Source organism: Odocoileus virginianus, chromosome X, assembly GCF_023699985.2.
Source record: "Odocoileus virginianus isolate 20LAN1187 ecotype Illinois chromosome X, Ovbor_1.2, whole genome shotgun sequence".
Lineage (NCBI taxonomy): Eukaryota > Metazoa > Chordata > Mammalia > Artiodactyla > Cervidae > Odocoileus > Odocoileus virginianus.
In genome coordinates this window covers 32,129,243-32,147,669 of record NC_069708.1, presented here as the reverse complement: position 1 = coordinate 32,147,669, position 18,427 = coordinate 32,129,243, and the positions used below count along the sequence as shown (strand labels likewise).

Here is an 18,427-nt window from a genome sequence, read left to right as displayed (position 1 = left end):
TGTCTCTAATAACTAGTATAATATGATAGTTAATATCCTACATGGAGTTACTAGGGGGTTAACTTAAATGTAGAAATGTATTTTCTTTTCTAATCTAAATTAATACAGTTTATTTTTTTCCTCACCACTAGAATCAGAATTCAAGCTATCAATCATTATGGACTAAGCCCTTTTAGCCAACCAATAAGAACCAAAACCAAGCCACTGCCACCTGAGCCTCCACAACTTGACTGTGTGGCCTATGGGCACCAGAGCCTCAAACTGAAATGGGGTAACTCTTCAAGCAAAAGATTACTTTCTAACCTTACAAGCTATAATTTATTAATGGCAGATCAATCTGACAGGTAAACTATTTTTTACTATTTAGCATGTATCATAATAAAAATATTTAAAATTTTCCTATTTTAATTCATAATCCAAAGTGGTTTCAATGAACTAATAGATGTTAAAGCAGCCCATTAACATGCTAGCAATACTTTCTTAAATTCTTACTGATAATTCAGCTCTCCATTTTTTCTCTTTCAAAACATTTCTTCCCTTATACAACAGATATTAATACTATGGAATATAGAGTTACCAAAGAAATATGAAAGCCTGCACCTTCACATTGTGATATTTACAATTTGATTTTTTTTCTTTTGTGTTTCACCTTTATGGCTTCAAGTTTATTTATTTAGGGCTTATTATAGTTTTAAAAACAGTTTTAAGTCAGTCATATAGAGTTATTTGTACCTGTAGGACAGTTGATTAATAATATTGCTTCCTTCCATCTCGATTCCCACTTCCAGATTTTCTATTATTTATCACGGACCTTGTCAGAGTCACAGGATACAAAGATTGAGTGAACACACGCAATATAAATTTAAAATCCAAGCATGTAATAAAGCTGGTGAGGGGCCACTGTCTGGTATCTATACTTTCGCTACAACCAAAACCCCACCAGCCACACTTAAAGGTAAGTATTATAAGCCATGATAATGAAGACTATGTTAATTTGAGTTCCAGTAGCTCATATATAAAATTCCACAGTAAGGTTTATTTTAAATATTCAAAAATAGAACACCAAAATTACTTAATTATGAATTAAAATGGCAAGATAAAATTTAATGATGTCCCAGAATCATGATTTTTTTTATTTTAATTTTATTGGAGTATAGTTGATTTTTAAAATGTTGTGTTAGTTTCAGGTGTAAAGCAAAGTGATTCAGCTATACATATACATATATCCACTCTTTTTTTAGATTCTTTTCTCATATAATTTATCCCAGAAAACTGAGTAGATTTCCCTGTGCTATTCAGCAGATCCTCGTTGGGTATCTATCTTATATTTAGTAGTGTGTGTGTATTCATCTCAAGTTATTGATTTATCCCTTTGCCCCATGTTTTCCCTTTAGTAGCCATAAACCTGCTTTCCATATCTGTAAGTCTGTTTCTGTTTTTGAAATAAATTCATTTGTATCTTTTATAGATTAAATTGCACATATAAGTGATATCATAGAATATTTGTCTTTCTCTTTCTGACTTAACTTCACTTAGCATGACAGTCTCTAGGTCCATCCATGTTGCTGCAAATGGCATTATTTTATTCTTTTTATGACTGAATGAGCTTCCTTGGTGGCTTAGTGTCAAAGAACCCACCTGCCAGTGCAGGAGATGCAGGTTCAATTCCTGGGTCAAGAAGATCCCCTGGAGAAGGAAGAGAAGGAAATGGCAATCCACTCCAGTATTCTTGCCTGGGAAATTCCATGGACAGAGAAGTCTGGCAGGCCACACTCCATGGAGTCACAAAAGAACTCTTAGTGACAGAACTCTTAGTGACTAAACAACAAACAATACTCCATTGTATATATGTACTACATCTTTATCCATTCCTCTGTTGATGGGCTTTTACATTGCTTCCATGCCCTGGCTGCTGTAAATAGCACTGATATGAACATTGGGGTGCATGTATCTTTTCAAATTATGGTTTCCTCCAGATATATGCCCAGGAGTGGGATTGCTAGAACATATGGTAGCTGTATTTTTAGTTTTTAAAGGAACCTCCATACTGTTCTCCATAGTGGATGTACCAATTTACATCCCCACCAGCAGTGTAGGAGGGTTCCCTCTTCTCCACACTCTCTCCAACATTTGTTTGTACACTTTTTGGTGATGGCCATTCTGACTGGTGTGAGATGATAACTCATTGTAATTTTGATTTGCATTTCTCTAATAAATAGTGATGTTGAGCATCTTTTCATGTGCTTTTTGATCATCTGTATGTCTTCTTTAGAGAAATGTATATTAAATATTCTGCCCATTTTTAATTGGGTTGTTTGGTGTTTTTGGAAATTGAACTGCATGAGCTGCTTGTATATTTTGGAGATTAATTCCTTGTTGGATGCTTTGTTTGCAAATATTTTCTCCCATTCTGTGGGTAGTCTTTTCATATTGTTTATGGTTTCCTTTGTTGTGCAAAATCTTTTGAGTTTAATGAGGTCCTATTCGCTTATTTTTGTTTTTATTTTCATTATTATAGGAGATGGATTGAAAAATATATTGCTGCCATTTGCATCCAAGAGATTCTGCCTATATTTTCCTCTAAGAGTTTTATAATATCTAGTCTTATATTTAGATCTTTAATCCATTTTGAGTTTATTTTTGTGTATAGTATTAGAGGATTTCTAATTTCATTCTTTTATATGCAATTGTTCAGTTTTCCCAACACCACTTATTGAAGAGACTGTCTTTTCTCCATTATATATTCTTAGCTCCTCTGTCATAGATTAGGTGACCATAGGAGTGTGGGTTTATCTCTGGACTTTCTATGCTGTTCCATTGATCTATATTTGTTTTTGTGCCTATACCATACTATTTTGATTACTGTTGCTTTGCAGCATAATCTGAAGTCAGTCTTCCAGCTCTATTTTTCTTCCTCAAGCTTGCTTTGGCTATTCAGGGTCTTTTGCATTTCCATGCAAGTTGTAAATTTTTTTTCTTCTAATTCTGTGGAAAATGCTATTTTAATTTGATCAAGGCTGCATTGAATCTGTAAATTACTTTGGGTAGTATAGTCATTTTCATAATATTGATTCTTCAAATCCAAGAATGTGGTATATTTCTCCATCTGTTTGTGTCATCTTTGATTTTTTTCAAATCAAAATTTGATTTTTTGATTTTATAGTTTTCAGAGTACAGGTTTTATGTCTCCTTAAGTAGGTATTTTATTTTTGTTGCAAGAGTGATTGGGATTGCTTCCTTAATTTCTCTTTCTGATCTTTCATTGTTAGTGTATAGAAATACAAGAGATTTCTGTGTATTAATTTTGGATTTTTTTTCAGTCTTTGGGAATTTTTTTTACTCAGCATAATTCCTTGGAAATTCATTCAACTGGGTTTGTATATAGCAGTAGTTTGTTTCTTTTTGCAGCTGAGCAGTATTCCATGATATAGAATAGCCACAATCTTTTTAAACATTCACCCAAAGAAAGATACCTGGTTGTTTCCAGTTATTAGCTATTATGAATAAAGCTTCTATAAATATTCATTTATAGGTTTTTGTCTGAGCACAAGTTTTCATTTCTCTGGGATAAATGCCTAGGAATGCAATTGCTGGAAGTTGCATATTTAGTTTTTTAAGAAACTGCCAAATTGTTTTCAAGGAGGCTGTGCCAATTTATTATACATTCCCACCAGCGATGTATGAGCAAGCCAGTCTCTCCACTTTCTCATCAGCATTTGCTATTGTCATTATTTTTTATTTAGTCATCCTGATAAGTGTGTATTGGTATTCAATTGTGATTTTAATTTGACTTTCTCTCATGGCTAACAATGTTGAACATCTTTTCATGTGCTTACTTACTATCTGGGTAACTTCTTAGGTGATATGTCTTCATAATTTCTCCCATTTTCCAATTGGATTTTTTGTTTACTTTTAAGTTTTGAGAGCACTTACATTCTAGATATTGGTCCTTTTTTGGATATGTGGCTTGCTAATATTTTCTCTCACTTTGTAGTTTTTCGTTCTCTTCACAGGGTCTTTTAAGACTTTGATTTTGATGAAGTTGTTTTTCTTTATTGTGTCTTTGGTGTCAAGTCGAAATTCTTTGCCAAACCCTAAATCCTGAAAAATTTTTCCCAGGTTGTCTTGTTTTGTTGTTTCCTCAAGGTTTCATAGGTATAGGTTATATATTTAAATCCATGAGCTGTTTTGAGTTAGTTTTTTGAATTATTTATTTATTTATTTATTTTAATTGGAGGCTAAAAACTTTACAATATTGTAGTGATTTTTGCCATGCATTGACATGAATCAGTCATGGTGTACATGTGTTCCCCATCCTGAACCGGCCCCCCATCCCATCCCTCTGGGTCATCCCAGTGCACCAGCCCTGAGCACCCTGTTTCTACCTGGACTGGCGAACTGTTTCACATATGATAATATACATGTTTCAATGTTATTCTCTAAGATCATCCCACCCTTGCCTTCTCCCACGAAGTCCAGAAGACAGTTCTATACATCTCTGTCTTTTTTGCTGTCACACATATAAGGTTATCATTACCATCTTTCTAAATTCCATATATATGCGTTAGTATACTGTATTGGTGTTTTTCTTTCTGGCTTATCTCACTCTGTATAATAGGCTCCAGTTTCATCCACCTCATTAGAACGGATTCAAATGTATTTGTTTTAAAGACTGAGTAATATTCCGGGAGCTGGTGATGGGCAGGGAGGCCTGGCGATTCATGGGGTCGCAAAGAGTCGGACATGACTGAGCAACTGAACTGAACTGAACTGATGAATCCATTGTGTATATGTACCACAGCTTTTATCCATTCGTCTGCTAATGGACATCTAGGCTGCTTCCATGTCCTGGCTATTATAAACAGTGCTGCAATGAACATTGGGGTACATGTGTCTCTTTCAATTCTGGTTCCCTCGGTGTGTATGCCCAGAAGTGGGATTGCTGGGTCATATGGCAGTTCTATTTCCAGTTTTATAAGAAATCTCCACACTGTTCTCCATAGTGGCTATACTAGTTTGCATTCCCACCAACAGTGTAAGAGGGTTCCCTTTTCTCCACACCCTCTCCAGCATTTATTGCTTGTAGACTTTTGGATAGCAGCCGTCCTGACTGGCGTGTAATGGTACCTCATGGTGGTTTTGATTTGCATTTCTCTGATAATGAGTGATGTTGAGCATCTTTTCATGTGTTTGTTAGCCATCTGTATGTCGTCTTTGGAGAAGTGTCTGTTTAGTTCTTTGGCCCATTTTTTGATTGGGTCATTTATTTTTCTAGAACTGAGCTGCAGGTGTTGCTTGTATATTTTTGAGATTAATCCTTTGTCTGTTGCTTCATTTGCTATTATTTTCTCCCAATTTGAGGACTGTCTTTTCACCTTGCTTATAGTTTCCTTTGTTGTGCAAAAGCTTTTAAGTTTAATTAGGTCCAATTTGTTTATTTTCGCTTTTGTTTCTCATATTCTGGGTGGTGGGTCATAGAGGATCCTGCTGTGTTTATGTCGGGGAGGGTTTTGCCTATGTTCTCCTCTAGGAGTTTTATAGTTTCTGGGCTTATGTTCAGATCTTTAATCCGTTTTGAGTTTATTTTTGTGTATGGTGTCAGAAAGTGCTCTAGTTTCATTCCTTTACAAGTGGTTGACCAGTTTTCCCAGCACCACTTGTTAAAGAGGCTGTCTTTTTTCCATTGTATATCCTTGCCTCCTTTGTAGAAGATAAGGTGTCCATAGGCTCGTGGATTTATCTCTGGGCTTTCTATTCTGTTCCATTGATCTATATTTCTGTCTTTGTGCCAGTACTATACTGTCTTGATGACTATGGCTTTGTAGTATAGTCTGAAGTCAGGCAGGTTGATTCCTCCAGTTCCATTCTTCTTTCTCAAGATTACTTTGGCTATTCGAGGTTTTTTGTATTTCCATACAAATTGTGAAATTATTTGTTCTAGTTGTGTGGAAAATGCCATTGGTAGCTTAATAGGGACTGCATTGAATCTATAGATTGCTTTGGGTAGTATAGCAATTTTGACAATATTGATTCTTCCAATCCATGAACACGGTATATTTCTCCATCTGTTTGTATCCTCATTGATTTCTTTCATCAGTGTTTTATAGTTTTCTATGTATAGGTCTTTTGTTTCTTTAAGTAGGGATTTCTGTGTGTTAATTTTATATCCTGCAACTTTACTATATTCATTGATTAGCTCTAGTAATTTTCTGCTAGAGTCTTTAGGGTTTTTATGTAGAGGATCATGTCATCTGCAAACAGAGAGAGTTTCACTTCTTCTTTTCCTATCTGGATTCCTTTTATTTCTTTTTCTGTTCTGATTGCTGTGGCCAAAACTTCCAAAACTATGTTGAATAGTAGTGGTGAGAGTGGGCACCCTTGTCTTGTTCCTGATTTTAGGGGAAATGCTTTCAATTTTTCACCATTAAGGGTAATGCTTGCTGTGGGTTTGTCATATACAGCTTTTGTTATGTTGAGGTATGTTCCTTCTATTCCTGCTTTCTGGGGAGTTTTAATGATAAATGGATGTTAAATTTTGCCAAAGGCTTTTTCTGCATCTATTGAGATAATCATATGGTTTTTATCTTTCAATTTGTTAATGTGGTCTATTACATTGATTGATTTGCAGATATTAAAGAATCCTTGCATTCCTCGGATAAAGCCCACTTGGTCATGATGTATGATTTTTTTAATATGTTGTTGGATTCTGTTTGCTAGAATTTTGTTAAGGATTTTTGCATCTATGTTCATCAGTGATATTGGCCTGTAGTTTTCTTTTTTTGTGGCATCTTTGTCTGGTTTTGGAATTAGGGTGATGGTGTCCTCATAGAATGAGTTTGGAAGTTCACCTTCTTCTGCAATTTTCTGGAAGAATTTGAGTATGATAGGTGTCAGATCTTCTCTAAATTTTTGGTAGAATTCAGCTGTGAAGTCATCTGGTCCTGGGCTTTTGTTTGCTGGAGGATTTCTGATTACAGTTTTTATTTCTGTGCTTGTGATGGGTCTGTTAAGATGTATTTCTTCCTGGTTCAGTTTTGGAAAGTTATACTTTTCTAAGAATTTGTCCATTTCTTCCAAGTTGTTCATTTTATTGGCATAGAGATGCTGGTAATAGTCTCTTATGATCCTTTGTATTTCAGAGTTGTCTGTTGTGATCTCTCCATTTTCATTTCTAATTTTATTAATTTGGTTTTTCTCCCTTTGTTTCTTAATTAATCTTGCTAACGGTTTCTCAATTTTATTTTTTCAAAAAATCAGCTTTTAGCTTTGTTGATTTTTGCTATTGTCTCTTTAGTTTCTTTTGTATTTATTTCTGCCCTAACTTTTAAGATTTCTTTCCTTCTACTAACCCTGGGGTTCTTCATTTCTTCCTTTTCCAGTTGCTTTAGGTGTAGGTTTAGGTTATTTACTTGACTTCTTCTTTGTTTCTTGATGTAAGCCTGTATTGCTATGAACCTTCCCCTTTGCACTGCTTTGACAGTGTCCCATAGGCTTTGGGTTGTTGTGTTTTCATTTCCATTCGTTTCTTTTTTTTTTTTTTTTTTCCATTTATTTTTATTAGTTGGAGGCTAATTACTTTACATCATTACAGTAGTTTTTGTCATACATTGCAAATGAATTAGCCATGGATTTACATGTATTCCCCTTCCCGGTCCCCCCTCCCACCTCCCTCTCCACCCCATCCCTCTGGGTCTTCCCAGTGCACCAGGCCCGAGCACTTGTCTCATGCACCCAACCTGGGCTGGTGATCTGTTTTACCCTAGATAATATACATGTTTCAATGCTGTTCTCTTGAAACATCCCACCCTCGCCTTCTCCCAGAGTCCACAAGTCTGTTCTATACATCTGAGTCTCTTTTTCTGTTTTGCATATAGGGTTATCGTTACCATCTTTCTAAATTCCATATATATGTGTTAGTATACTGTAATGGTCTTTATCTTTCTGGCTTACTTCGCTCTGTATAATGGGCTCCAGTTTCATCCATCTCATTAGAACTATGCATATTTTGATTTCTTTTTTGATTTCTTCTATGACTTGTTGGTTATGAAGAAACGTGTTGTTTAGCCTCCATATGTTGGAATTTTTAAATGTTTTTTTTCTTGTAATTGACCTCTAATCTTACTGCATTGTGGTCAAAAAAGATGGTTGGAATGATTTCAATTTTTTTGAATATAACAAAGCTAGATTTATGGCCCAGGATGTGATCTATCCTGGAGAAGGTTCCATGTGCGCTTGAGAAAAGGTGAAATTCATTGTTTTGGGGTGAAATGTCCTGTGGATTTCAATTAGGTGTAGCTGGTCCATTGTGTCATTTAAAGTTGGTGTTTCCTTGTTAATTTTCTGGTTAGTTGATCTATCCATAGGTGTGAGTGGGGTATTAAAGTCTCCCACTATTATTGTGTTATTGTTAATTTCCAATTTCATACTTGTTAGCATTTGCCTTACATATTGTGGTGCTCCTATGTTGGGTGCATATATATGTATAATTGTTATATCTTCTTCTTGGATTGATCTTTGATCATTATGTAGTGTCCTTCTTTGTCTCTTTTCACAGCCTTTATTTTAAATTCTATTTTATCTGATATGAGCTACTCCTTTTTTTTTTTTTTTTTTTGGTCTCCATTTGCATGAAATATCTTTTTCCAGCCCTTCACTTTCAGTCTATATGTGTCCCTTGCTTTGAGGTGGGCCTCTTATAGACAGCATATATAGGGGTCTTGTTTTTGTACCCATTCAGCCAGTCTTTGTCTTTTGGTTGGGGCATTCAAACCATTTACATTTAAGTTAATTATTGATAAGTATGGTCCCGTTGCCATTTACTTTGTTGTTTGGGGTTTGAGTTTATAACACCTTTTCTGTGTTTCCTGTCTAGAGAAGATCATTTAGTATTTGTTGAAGAGCTGGTTTGGTGGTGCTGAAATCTCTGAGCTTTTGCTTATCTGTAAAGCTTTTGATTTCTCCTTCATATTTGAATGAAATCCTTGCTGGGTACAGTAATCTGGGTTGTAAGTTATTCTCTTTCATCACTTTAAGTATGTCCTGCCATTCCCTTCTGGCCTGAAGAGTTTCTATTGAAAGATCAGCTGTTAAAAAAAAAAAAAAAGATCAGCTGTTATCCTCATGGGAATCCCCTTGTATATTATTCATTGTTTTTCCCTTGCTGCTTTTAATATGTGTTTTTTGTGTTTGATCTTTGTTAATTTGATTAATATGTGTCTTGGGGTGTTTCACCATGGGTTTATCCTGTTTGGGACTCTCTGGGTTTCTTGGACTTGGGTAGCTATTTCCTTCCTCATTTTAGGGAAGTTTTCAACTATTATCTCCTCCAGTATCTTCTCATGGACTTTCTTTTTGTCTTCTTCTTCTGGGACTCCTATGATTCGAATGTTGGGGCATTTCACATTGTCCCAGAGGTCCCTGAGGTTGTCCTTATTTATTTTAATTCTTTTTTCCTCTCTGCTTCATTTATTTCTACCATCTGTCTTCTACCTCACTTATCCTATCTTCTGCTTCCATTATTCTACTGTTGGTTCCCTCCAGAGTGTTTTTTATCTCATTTATTGCATTATTCATTATTGATTGACTCTATTTTATTTCATCTAGGTCCTTGTTAAACATTTCTTGCATCTTCTCAATCCTTGTCTCCAGGCTATTTCTCTGTAGCTCCATTTTGTTTTCAAGATTTTAGATCACTTTTACTATCATTATTCTAAATTTTTTTTCAGGTAGACTTCCTATCTCCTCCTCTTTTGTTTGGTTTGATAGGCATTTATCATGTTCCTTTACCTGCTGAGTATTTCTCTGCCTTTTCATCCTGTTTAGATTGCTGTGTTTGGGGTAGCCTTTCTGTATTCTGGCAGTTTGTGGTTCCTCTTATTGTGGAGGTTCCTCTCTGCGGGTGGGGTTGGACGAGTGGCTTGTCGAGGTTTCCGGGTTAGGGAAGCTTGTGTCGGTGTTCTGGTGGGTGGAACTGGATTTCTTCTCTCTAGAGTGCAATGAAATGTCCAGTAGTGAGTTTTGAGATGTCTATGTGTTTGATATGACTTTGGGCAGCCTGTATATTGAAGCTCAGGGCTATGTTCCTGCGTTGCTGGAGAATTTGCATGGTATGTCTTGCTCTGGATTTTGTCGGCTCTTGGGTGGTCGTTGGTTTCAGTGTAGGTATGGAAGCTTTTGGATGATCTCTTATTAATTAATGTTCCCTGGAGTCGGGAGTTCTCTGGTATTCTCAGGTTTTGGGTTTAAGCCTCCTGCCTCTGGTTTTCACTCTTATTCTTACAGTAGCCTCAAGACTTCTCCATCCATACAGCACCGATGGTATAACTTCTAGGTTGATGGTGAAAGGATTCTCCACAGTGAGGCACAGCCAGAGAGGTTTGCAGAGTTACATGGAGAAGAGAAGAGGGAGGAGATAAATAGAGGTGACCAGAAGGAGAAGAGGGGGAATCAAAAGGGTACAGAGCAATTGAGCTATCTCCTCCCTATCTCAGTAAACAATTCCCTATGTGCTCTGCACAGTCTGGAACCCTCAGAGAGGTTCACGGAGTTACATAGAGAAGAGGGAGGAAGGAGATAGAGGTGAGCAGGAGGAGAAGAGGGGGGGTCAAAAGGAGAGAGATAGATCTACGCAGTACTCTGTCCCCTAAGTGTTCTCCACAGCCCATAACACACACAGAGATTCACAGAGTTGAGTAGAGAAGAGAAGGGGGAGGGAGGAAATAGAGGTGGCCTGGAGGAGAATAAGGAGAGTCAACAGGGAGAGGGAGTAATCAAGCCAGTAATCACACTCCTAAGTAAAAATGGGTACTGAAGTTTGGATTCTTAAATGTACAAAATTGATAACAAATACCATAAAGCAAAGATTAAAAATCTAGAGTAGAGGTTAAACTCTGAAAAATACAACATTAAAAAAATTACAAAAAGTGTAAGAAATATATGTGAAGTTTGCTTTAAAGATAGGATTTTTTTTGCAAGGTAACAGTAGATTATAAAAATGAAAATTAAAGGAGTAATAGAGGACTTAAAAAAATTTTTTTTAGTTTAAAAAATGGTAATAGTAAAAATATATCTAGGAATTTCTCTGTAGCTGTTGCGGGCAATGTGAGGTAAGTTCAGTTTCAGATAGTTCCTTGTTCCAGTTTGTACTTCTCAAGATCTATAGGTCCCTTCCAATGTAGTCAGTGTTAACTACAGGGATTTTAACCTGTTGCACCTGTCACTTCCAAAGCAGTTCCCTCTGTCTATTTTGGCTTCCTCTGTTTGCAAGTCTCTTTAGTATCTAATTTCTGCCCTAATGCAAGGGGGCAAAGGCGGTCTCTTGTTTAGGCTCACTTGTTCAGTCGTGCTGTGGGAAGGGAAGAACACTGCAAACAAATATCACTGGCATGTGTGGGGAGTGCTCGCAGTGTTTCGGCCACACTGGCTTTGCCCCCCACCCCCCCCACCCCACCCCCCCGCTCACGGCGTGTGTGCTTTCCCAGTCTACACTGCTCAGGCTTCCAGGTTGCTCTGCAGGGAGCGGGCCCTGGGTTGCATGCACTTCCCAGGTCTAAGCTGCTCAGGTTCAGGTTCTCGGGTACTCCACAAAGGCACAGACTCAGTTGGGCCTGTGTTTTGTGCCCTTCCCTGGTAGAGCAGCTCAGGAAACCAGATGCTTGGCAAGCACACTCTCTGCAGGCAGCGAGTGCGTCTTATCACCTCCTGGGTCCTAGTCGGTCGGATTCCTGGGTTGCAGCAGGTGCGCCCGTCTCCGGTGTGCCGTTTTTCTCTTCCTGGAAGCTGATCTCTGGCTGTGGCCCTCCCAGCGGATGTCAACCATCCAGAATCCCAGGCAGCCTTGGTTAGAAACTGCAAGCCTGTTCACAGTTTGGTAGGGGATGCTGTTTCTGGGGCCAAGTTTGCCCCTTTCGGGCTCTGGCTGACATCTGCCTGCCCCCTGCCTCTGGCAGGGGATTGGGCGGTCCAAGGCCTGCTACCTCTCCTTTGGTATTCGCTCAGTCCTTTGTTCTGTGAGCTGGCCGGCAGTGCCTTAAGTTGGGGCTTTTTGCGAGATAGTTCTCTCTCTCTCTCTCTCTCTCTCTCTCTCTCTCTCTCTCTCTCTCTCTCTCTCTCTCTCTCTGGCTATCCCACAGTTTAGGTTGCTATCTCACGTTAGCTCCCTCAGATTGCCCTCAGGGCATTCAGGCCTGGTCCTTACCCTAAGCAATGCAGCCCGCTCCTCCCCGTTCAGCCCCCGCTTGCTGGTGGCTGATGTGAGCATCTGGGGTACTTCTCTGCTGGGAGTTGCCATTAGGTATGTAATCTGTGGGTTTTATTCATTTATTTTTTCCTCCTGGTTATTTTGCCCTCCAAGATTCCAAAACTCCCCACAGACCCATCGGTGAGAGGGTTTCCTGGTGTTTGGAAACGTCTCCTCTTTTAAGACTCCCTTCCTGGGATGAATCTCCAACCCTAACTCTTTTGTCTCTCTTTTTATCTTTTATATTTTGTCCTACCTCCTTTCGAAGACAATGGGCTGCCTTTCTGGGTGCCTGATGTCCTCTGCCAGTGTTAAGAAGTTGTTTTGTGGAATTTGCTCAGCGTTCAGATGTTCTTTAGATGAATTTGTGGGGGAGAAAGTGGTCTCCCTGTCGTATTCCTTCACCATCTTAGGACCGCCCCTGTGTATTAATTTTATATCCTATGACTTTACTAAGTACATTGATGAGCTCTAGTAGTTTTCTAGCAGCATTTTTTATGTATAGTATCATGTCATCTGCCAACGTGACAGTTTTACTTCTTCAGAATCATATTTTTTAAATATTTTGAGATAAACTAATCCAGCCAATCACACTATAACCAGTGCCATTTTGAGAGGAAGAAGCTGAGTCCCCAAAATGGTAACTTAGCTAAAGAACACGATGAACCAGTGGCAGAGGCAAGATTAGTACTGTAGGCTCCTGATTCCCATTATAGTTTCCTTTCCATTTTATCTATATTTTCTCAAATAGATTAGTACACAAATTTCATCAACTAATAGGCATGATTATACTGATTAAAGCTGAGAAAAGCCTACATAAATTTAGTATTAGGTACATATTTGTACATGCTTAGTGCAAATTTTTTAGCTTCATATTTGGTAATTAGTATATATTTGATAGGGCTTCCCTGGTGGATCAGTGGCAAAGAATCTGCCTGCCACCGTAGGAGACCTGGGTTTGATCCCTGGACAGGAGGATCCCCTGGAGAAAGAAATGGCAACCCACTCTAGTATTCTTGCCTGGAGAATCCCATGGACAGAGAAGTCTGGTGTTCTGTGATCCTCGGGTTTGCAAAAGAGTCAGACACAACTTAATGACTAAACAAACACAACAACTTAACAACAACATATTTGATAATTTCTCAAACTCTGAACTTAGTTCTCCTTATAGGAGTAGAGTAAAGGAAATGGCAACCCACTCCAGTACTCATGCCTGGAAAATTCCATGGATGGAGAAGCCTGGTGGGCTACAGTCCATGGGGTCACAAAGAGTTGGACACAACTGAGCGACTTCACTTTCTTTTTTTTATAGGAGTAAAATAAAGTGTTGTTGGTAATACATAATGAGGCCAAGTAGTCATGAAATCTCAAGTTTTAAGGATCTTTTCCTTTCCAGTTGTGAAGTTCAGTTGCTTTAATCCATCCACACATGAGTCCAAGCACTGATATGAAATGGTTTTCAGTGTAAAACTAATTGGAACATATTGCAATTAAACATGATTTAGATCACAATTCCTTGCTCTCTTCCTATGTATTTAAGCCCCATTTTCCTCAAACATAGAAAGATTCAGTTCAGTTCAGCCGCTCAGTCATGTCCGACTCTGCGATCCCATGAATTGCAGCACGCCAGGCCTCCCTGTCCATCACCAACTCCCGGACCATACTCAAACTCATGTCCATTGAGTCGGTGATGCCATCCAGCCATCTCATTCTCTGTTGTCCCCTTCTCCTCCTGCCCCCAGTCCCTCCCAGCATCAGGGTCTTTTCCAATGAGTCAACACTTCGCAAGAGGTGGCCAAAGTACTGGAGTTTCAGCTTCAGCATCAGTCCTTCCAATGAACACCCAGGACTGATCTCCTTTAGGATGGACTGGTTGGATCTCCTTGCAGTCCAAGGGACTCTCAAGAGTCTTCTCCAATACCACAGTCCATAAGCATCAATTTTTCGGCGCTCAGCTTTCTTCACAGTCCAACTCTCACATCCACATATGACCACTGGAAAAACCATAGCCTTGACCAGACAGACCTTTGTTGGCAAAGTAATGTCTCTGCTTTTTAATATGCTGTCTAGGTTGGTCATAACTTTCCTTCCAAGGAATAAGTGTCTTTTAATTTCACAGCTGCAATCACCATCTGCAGTGATTTTGGAGACCAAAAAAATAAAGTCTGACACTACAAAGATTAAGAACATGAAATAAAGATGCTACTTTTCTACTCAGTTTGTCTTTCTTTCCTCAGTCAGTTTCTACCCTACTTTCCTCACACACTTTCTGTGATCTTAAAATAAAATTATTAATGACTGTGAGGATTCTTCCAAATGTATGATACATCATATAAATACAATGCAAGAGATTATATCAGTAGGGATTCAACCAGACTAATAAGCTGTAAACTTCAGTTCAATTGCTCAGTCATGTCCAACTCTTTGTGACCCCATGAACTGCAGCACACCAGGCTTCCCTGTCCATCACCAACTCCCAGAGGTTACTCAAACTCATGTCCATTGAGTCAGTAATGCCATCCAACCATTTCATCCTCTGTCATCCCTTCTCCTCCTGCCTTCAATCTTTCCCAGCATCAAGGTCTTTTCCAAAGAGTCAGCTCTTCATATCAGGTGGTGAAACTATTGGAGCTTCAGCTTCAGAATCAATCCTTCCAATGAATATTCAGGACTGGTTCCCTTTAGGATTGACTGGCTGGATCTCCTTGCAGTCCAAGGGACTCTCAAGAGTCTTTGCCAACACCACAGTTCAAAAGCATCAATTCTTCAGTGCTCAGCTTTCTTTATAGTCCAACTCTCACATCCATACATGACTACTGGAAAAACCATAGCTTTGACTAGATGGACCTTTGTTGGCTAAGTAATGTCTCTGCTTTTTAATATGCTGTCTGGGTTGGTCATAACTTTTCTTCCAAGGAACAAGCGTCGTTTAATTTCATGGCTGCAATCACCATCCGCAGTGATTTTGGAGCCCAGAAAAATAAAGTCAGCCACTGTTTCCATTGGTTCCCCATCTATTTGCCATGAAGTGATGGGACCAGATGCCATGATTTTAGTTTTCTGAATGTTGAGTTTTAAGCCAACTTTTTCACTCTCCTCTTTCACTTTCATCAAGAAGCTCTAGTTCTTTGCTTTCTGCCATAGGGTGGTGTCATCTGCATATCTGGGGTTATTGATATTTCTCCCGGCAATCTTGATTCCAGCTTGTGCTTCTTCCAGCCCAGCGTTTCTCATGATGTACTCTGCATATAAGTTAAATAAGCAGGGTGACAATATACAGCCTTGAAGTACTCCTTTTCCTATTTGTTACCAGTCTGTTGTTCCATGTACAGTTCTAACTGTTGCTTCTTGACCTGCATGCAGATTTCTCAGGAGACAGGTCAGGTGGTCTGGTATTCCCATCTCTTTAAGAATTTTCCAGTTTGTTATGATCCACACAGTCAAAGGTTTTGGCATAGTCAACAAAGCATAAGTAGCTGTTTTTCTGGATTTCTCTTGCTTTTCAATGATCCAATGGATGTTGGCAATTTGATCTCTGGTTCCTCTGCCTTCTAAATCTGGCTTGAACATTTGGAGGCTCACGGTTTACATACTGTTGAAGCCTGGCTTGGAGAATTTTGAGCATTACTTTGCTAGCATGTGAGATGAGTGCAATTGTGTGGTAGTTTGAACATTTCTTTGGCATTGCCTTTCTTTGGGATTGGAATGAAAACTGATCTTTTTCCAGTCTTGTGGCCACTGCTGAGTTTTCCAGATTTGCTGGCATATTGAATGCCGCACTTCCACGGCATCATCTTTCAGGATTTGAAATAGCTCAACTGGAATTCCATCACCTCCACTAGCTTTGTTCGTAATGATGCTTCCTAAGGCCCACTTGACTTCACATTCCAGGATGTCTAGCTCTAGGTGAGTGATCACACCATGGTGATTATCTGGGTCATGAAGATCTTTTTTGTATAGTTCTTCAATGTGTTGTTGCCACCTCTTCTTAATATCTTCTGCTTCTGTTAGGTCCATACCATTTCTGCCCTTTATTGTGCCCATCTTTGCATGAAATATTCCCTTGGTATCTCATCTTTCCCATCTATTGTTTTCCTCTATTTCTTTGCATTGATCACTGAGGAAGGCTTTCTTATCTCTCCTTGCTATTCTTTGGAACTCTGCATTCAAATGGGTATATCTTTCCATTTCTCCTACCTTCAGCTTCTCTTCTTTTCTCAGCTATTTGTAAGGCCTCCTCAGACAACCTTTTCGCCTTTTTACATTTTTTTTTCCTTGAGGATGGTCTTGATCACTTCTTCCTGTACAATGTTATGAACTTCCATCCATAGTTCTTCAAGGCACTCTATCAGATCTAATCCCTTAAATCTGTTTGTCACTTCTAAAGTTGTAACAGATATTACTAAAAATAAAATATTTTTATTACTTGACAATTTTAAGTGCTTAAAGATTTTATTACAAGTATTAAGATGCTGGTGATACAGCAAAAGTCTTTACAATAAGAACTATAAATATATATCATTTAGATTAATCTTACATGGGTTGCCTTTTAGCGACCCTATAAAACTGTATGAGAGATTTCAATGTTTTCAAGACCACTTAGGAAAAGTGGAACCATCTAAGCTGAAATTCTCTTTTTCTAGCACCTAAATTGCACCAGTTGAATAACAATACTTGTGAGGTCAAATGGGAATCTTTGGAGCCAATAAACGGAGATTCCATAGTTTACAGTCTTCAGCTCATCAGTGGAAAAGGAACTGACCTGGTAAATTCTTGTAAATTTTGTCATTGTGATTTATAGTTTTACATCCTGCTGGGGACTGAGTTTTGTCAAAGAGTACAATATTCTTTTATGATATTGAAAGTAACTAATTTTATCCAAAAATCCTATCTGGTCTTAAATATTTATGTACATAATACTTACATGGGAACAATTTGTTTATGTATTTAACTTAATATTATTGGATGTAGTTGTTTTTAGATTCCACTGACCATATGCCCAACCCATTCCAAACCAAATGGAATTTAAAGTTTAACAGTTACAAGTCTTTGTTATTTGTTACATTGAAGAAAATTACACCTAAATAGTACTGGGTTCTCAAGATATTAGAGACTGTAACAGTAAACTTTTATTTTTGTTGTGAACATATTCATGTAATGTTTCCTGTTGTCAAAACCTTTTTTTTTTTTTTGTAAGAAAAGGTAATTTTAATTTTGACTCTTTTTCTTTTAGATTTACAAAGGACCGAACACGTCATTCTCCTTTTCCAACTTTCTCACAAATTCACATTACCGCTTCAAAGTCTGTGCTGGACGTCAATACCAGAATTCTGCTGGGATACAAGAGCTCTGGGGACATTGTAGCCCGAGTGCTCTTTTCTCAACCTATAAGCAACAGCCAGGGCCTGGCAAAGCTGTTAGAAGAAAGAGGGGAAGCAGCCCTAGTGAAGGGAAACATGAAAAACTCAAGATAGAGATGAGTGATGATACCTTTGTTCTGATCCTTGTGATCGGATTTGCACTAATTGCCATTCAATGTGCTGCTATGATTCAGTGCCTCCTTATCAACTAATCTACTATTACACATTTTAAACATTTTTAGGAAGTTCTAAAACAAATTACATTAAATAAAGAAATTGCTAGATGCATCTCAGTTCTTAAAAGTAAATCTTATTGGGTAGAAATCCTTATGAACTTTTATCTGACATCAAAAGAACTGCCTTCAAGAAATTCATTGTTAATTTTAAAAAAAAGAAATTCATTGTGACAGTAGAAGAGATTTTTTTTTAGAAAATATGTGTATTTTAAATTTGAAAATTTTACCAACACTCCACTATTATGTAAAATGACCTAAAACCTCTCTTGAAAACTATTCCGTCTTAATTTTTCAAATGAATATTTTGCAAAGTTTTAAGAGTTATGAGAGGATAAAAGCATTTCAGAATTTTATACAGAACAAAGTGGTAAAAATCAATTCTACATGTCAACTTACATTCAAATGAAATAATAAAAAGTATCTACCAACTTTATATACTGTACTGTAATTTTTTCAAGGTAACATACTCAGCTGTTTGGCTTGTGCTCTGATAATTACTTTGATAGTGGGAAAGTAGTAATTTACATCACTTTGGGAGTAGAAGTAGGGATGTAGGAAGCCATTTTACACCATTCTAAGCTCTTTCAAATACA

The 18,427-nt window shown here is 37.9% G+C and overlaps 1 protein-coding gene across 1 annotated transcript in view; it reads left to right on the top strand.

Annotated features, from left to right (window-relative positions):
• LOC110121973 (fibronectin type III domain containing protein 3C1-like) overlaps positions 1–18,212 on the top strand; it is a 53,598-nt gene extending 35,386 nt beyond the window's left edge. Inside the window, exons 24-27 of the mRNA XM_070461776.1 lie at positions 132–344; positions 789–955; positions 16,882–17,003; positions 17,472–18,212. Of these exons, the coding sequence (XP_070317877.1) occupies positions 132–344; positions 789–955; positions 16,882–17,003; positions 17,472–17,810 (841 nt within the window). The 3' untranslated portion in view covers positions 17,811–18,212. The remainder of the gene's footprint in view (positions 1–131; positions 345–788; positions 956–16,881; positions 17,004–17,471) is intronic.
• Positions 18,213–18,427: the final 215 nt, after the last annotated feature.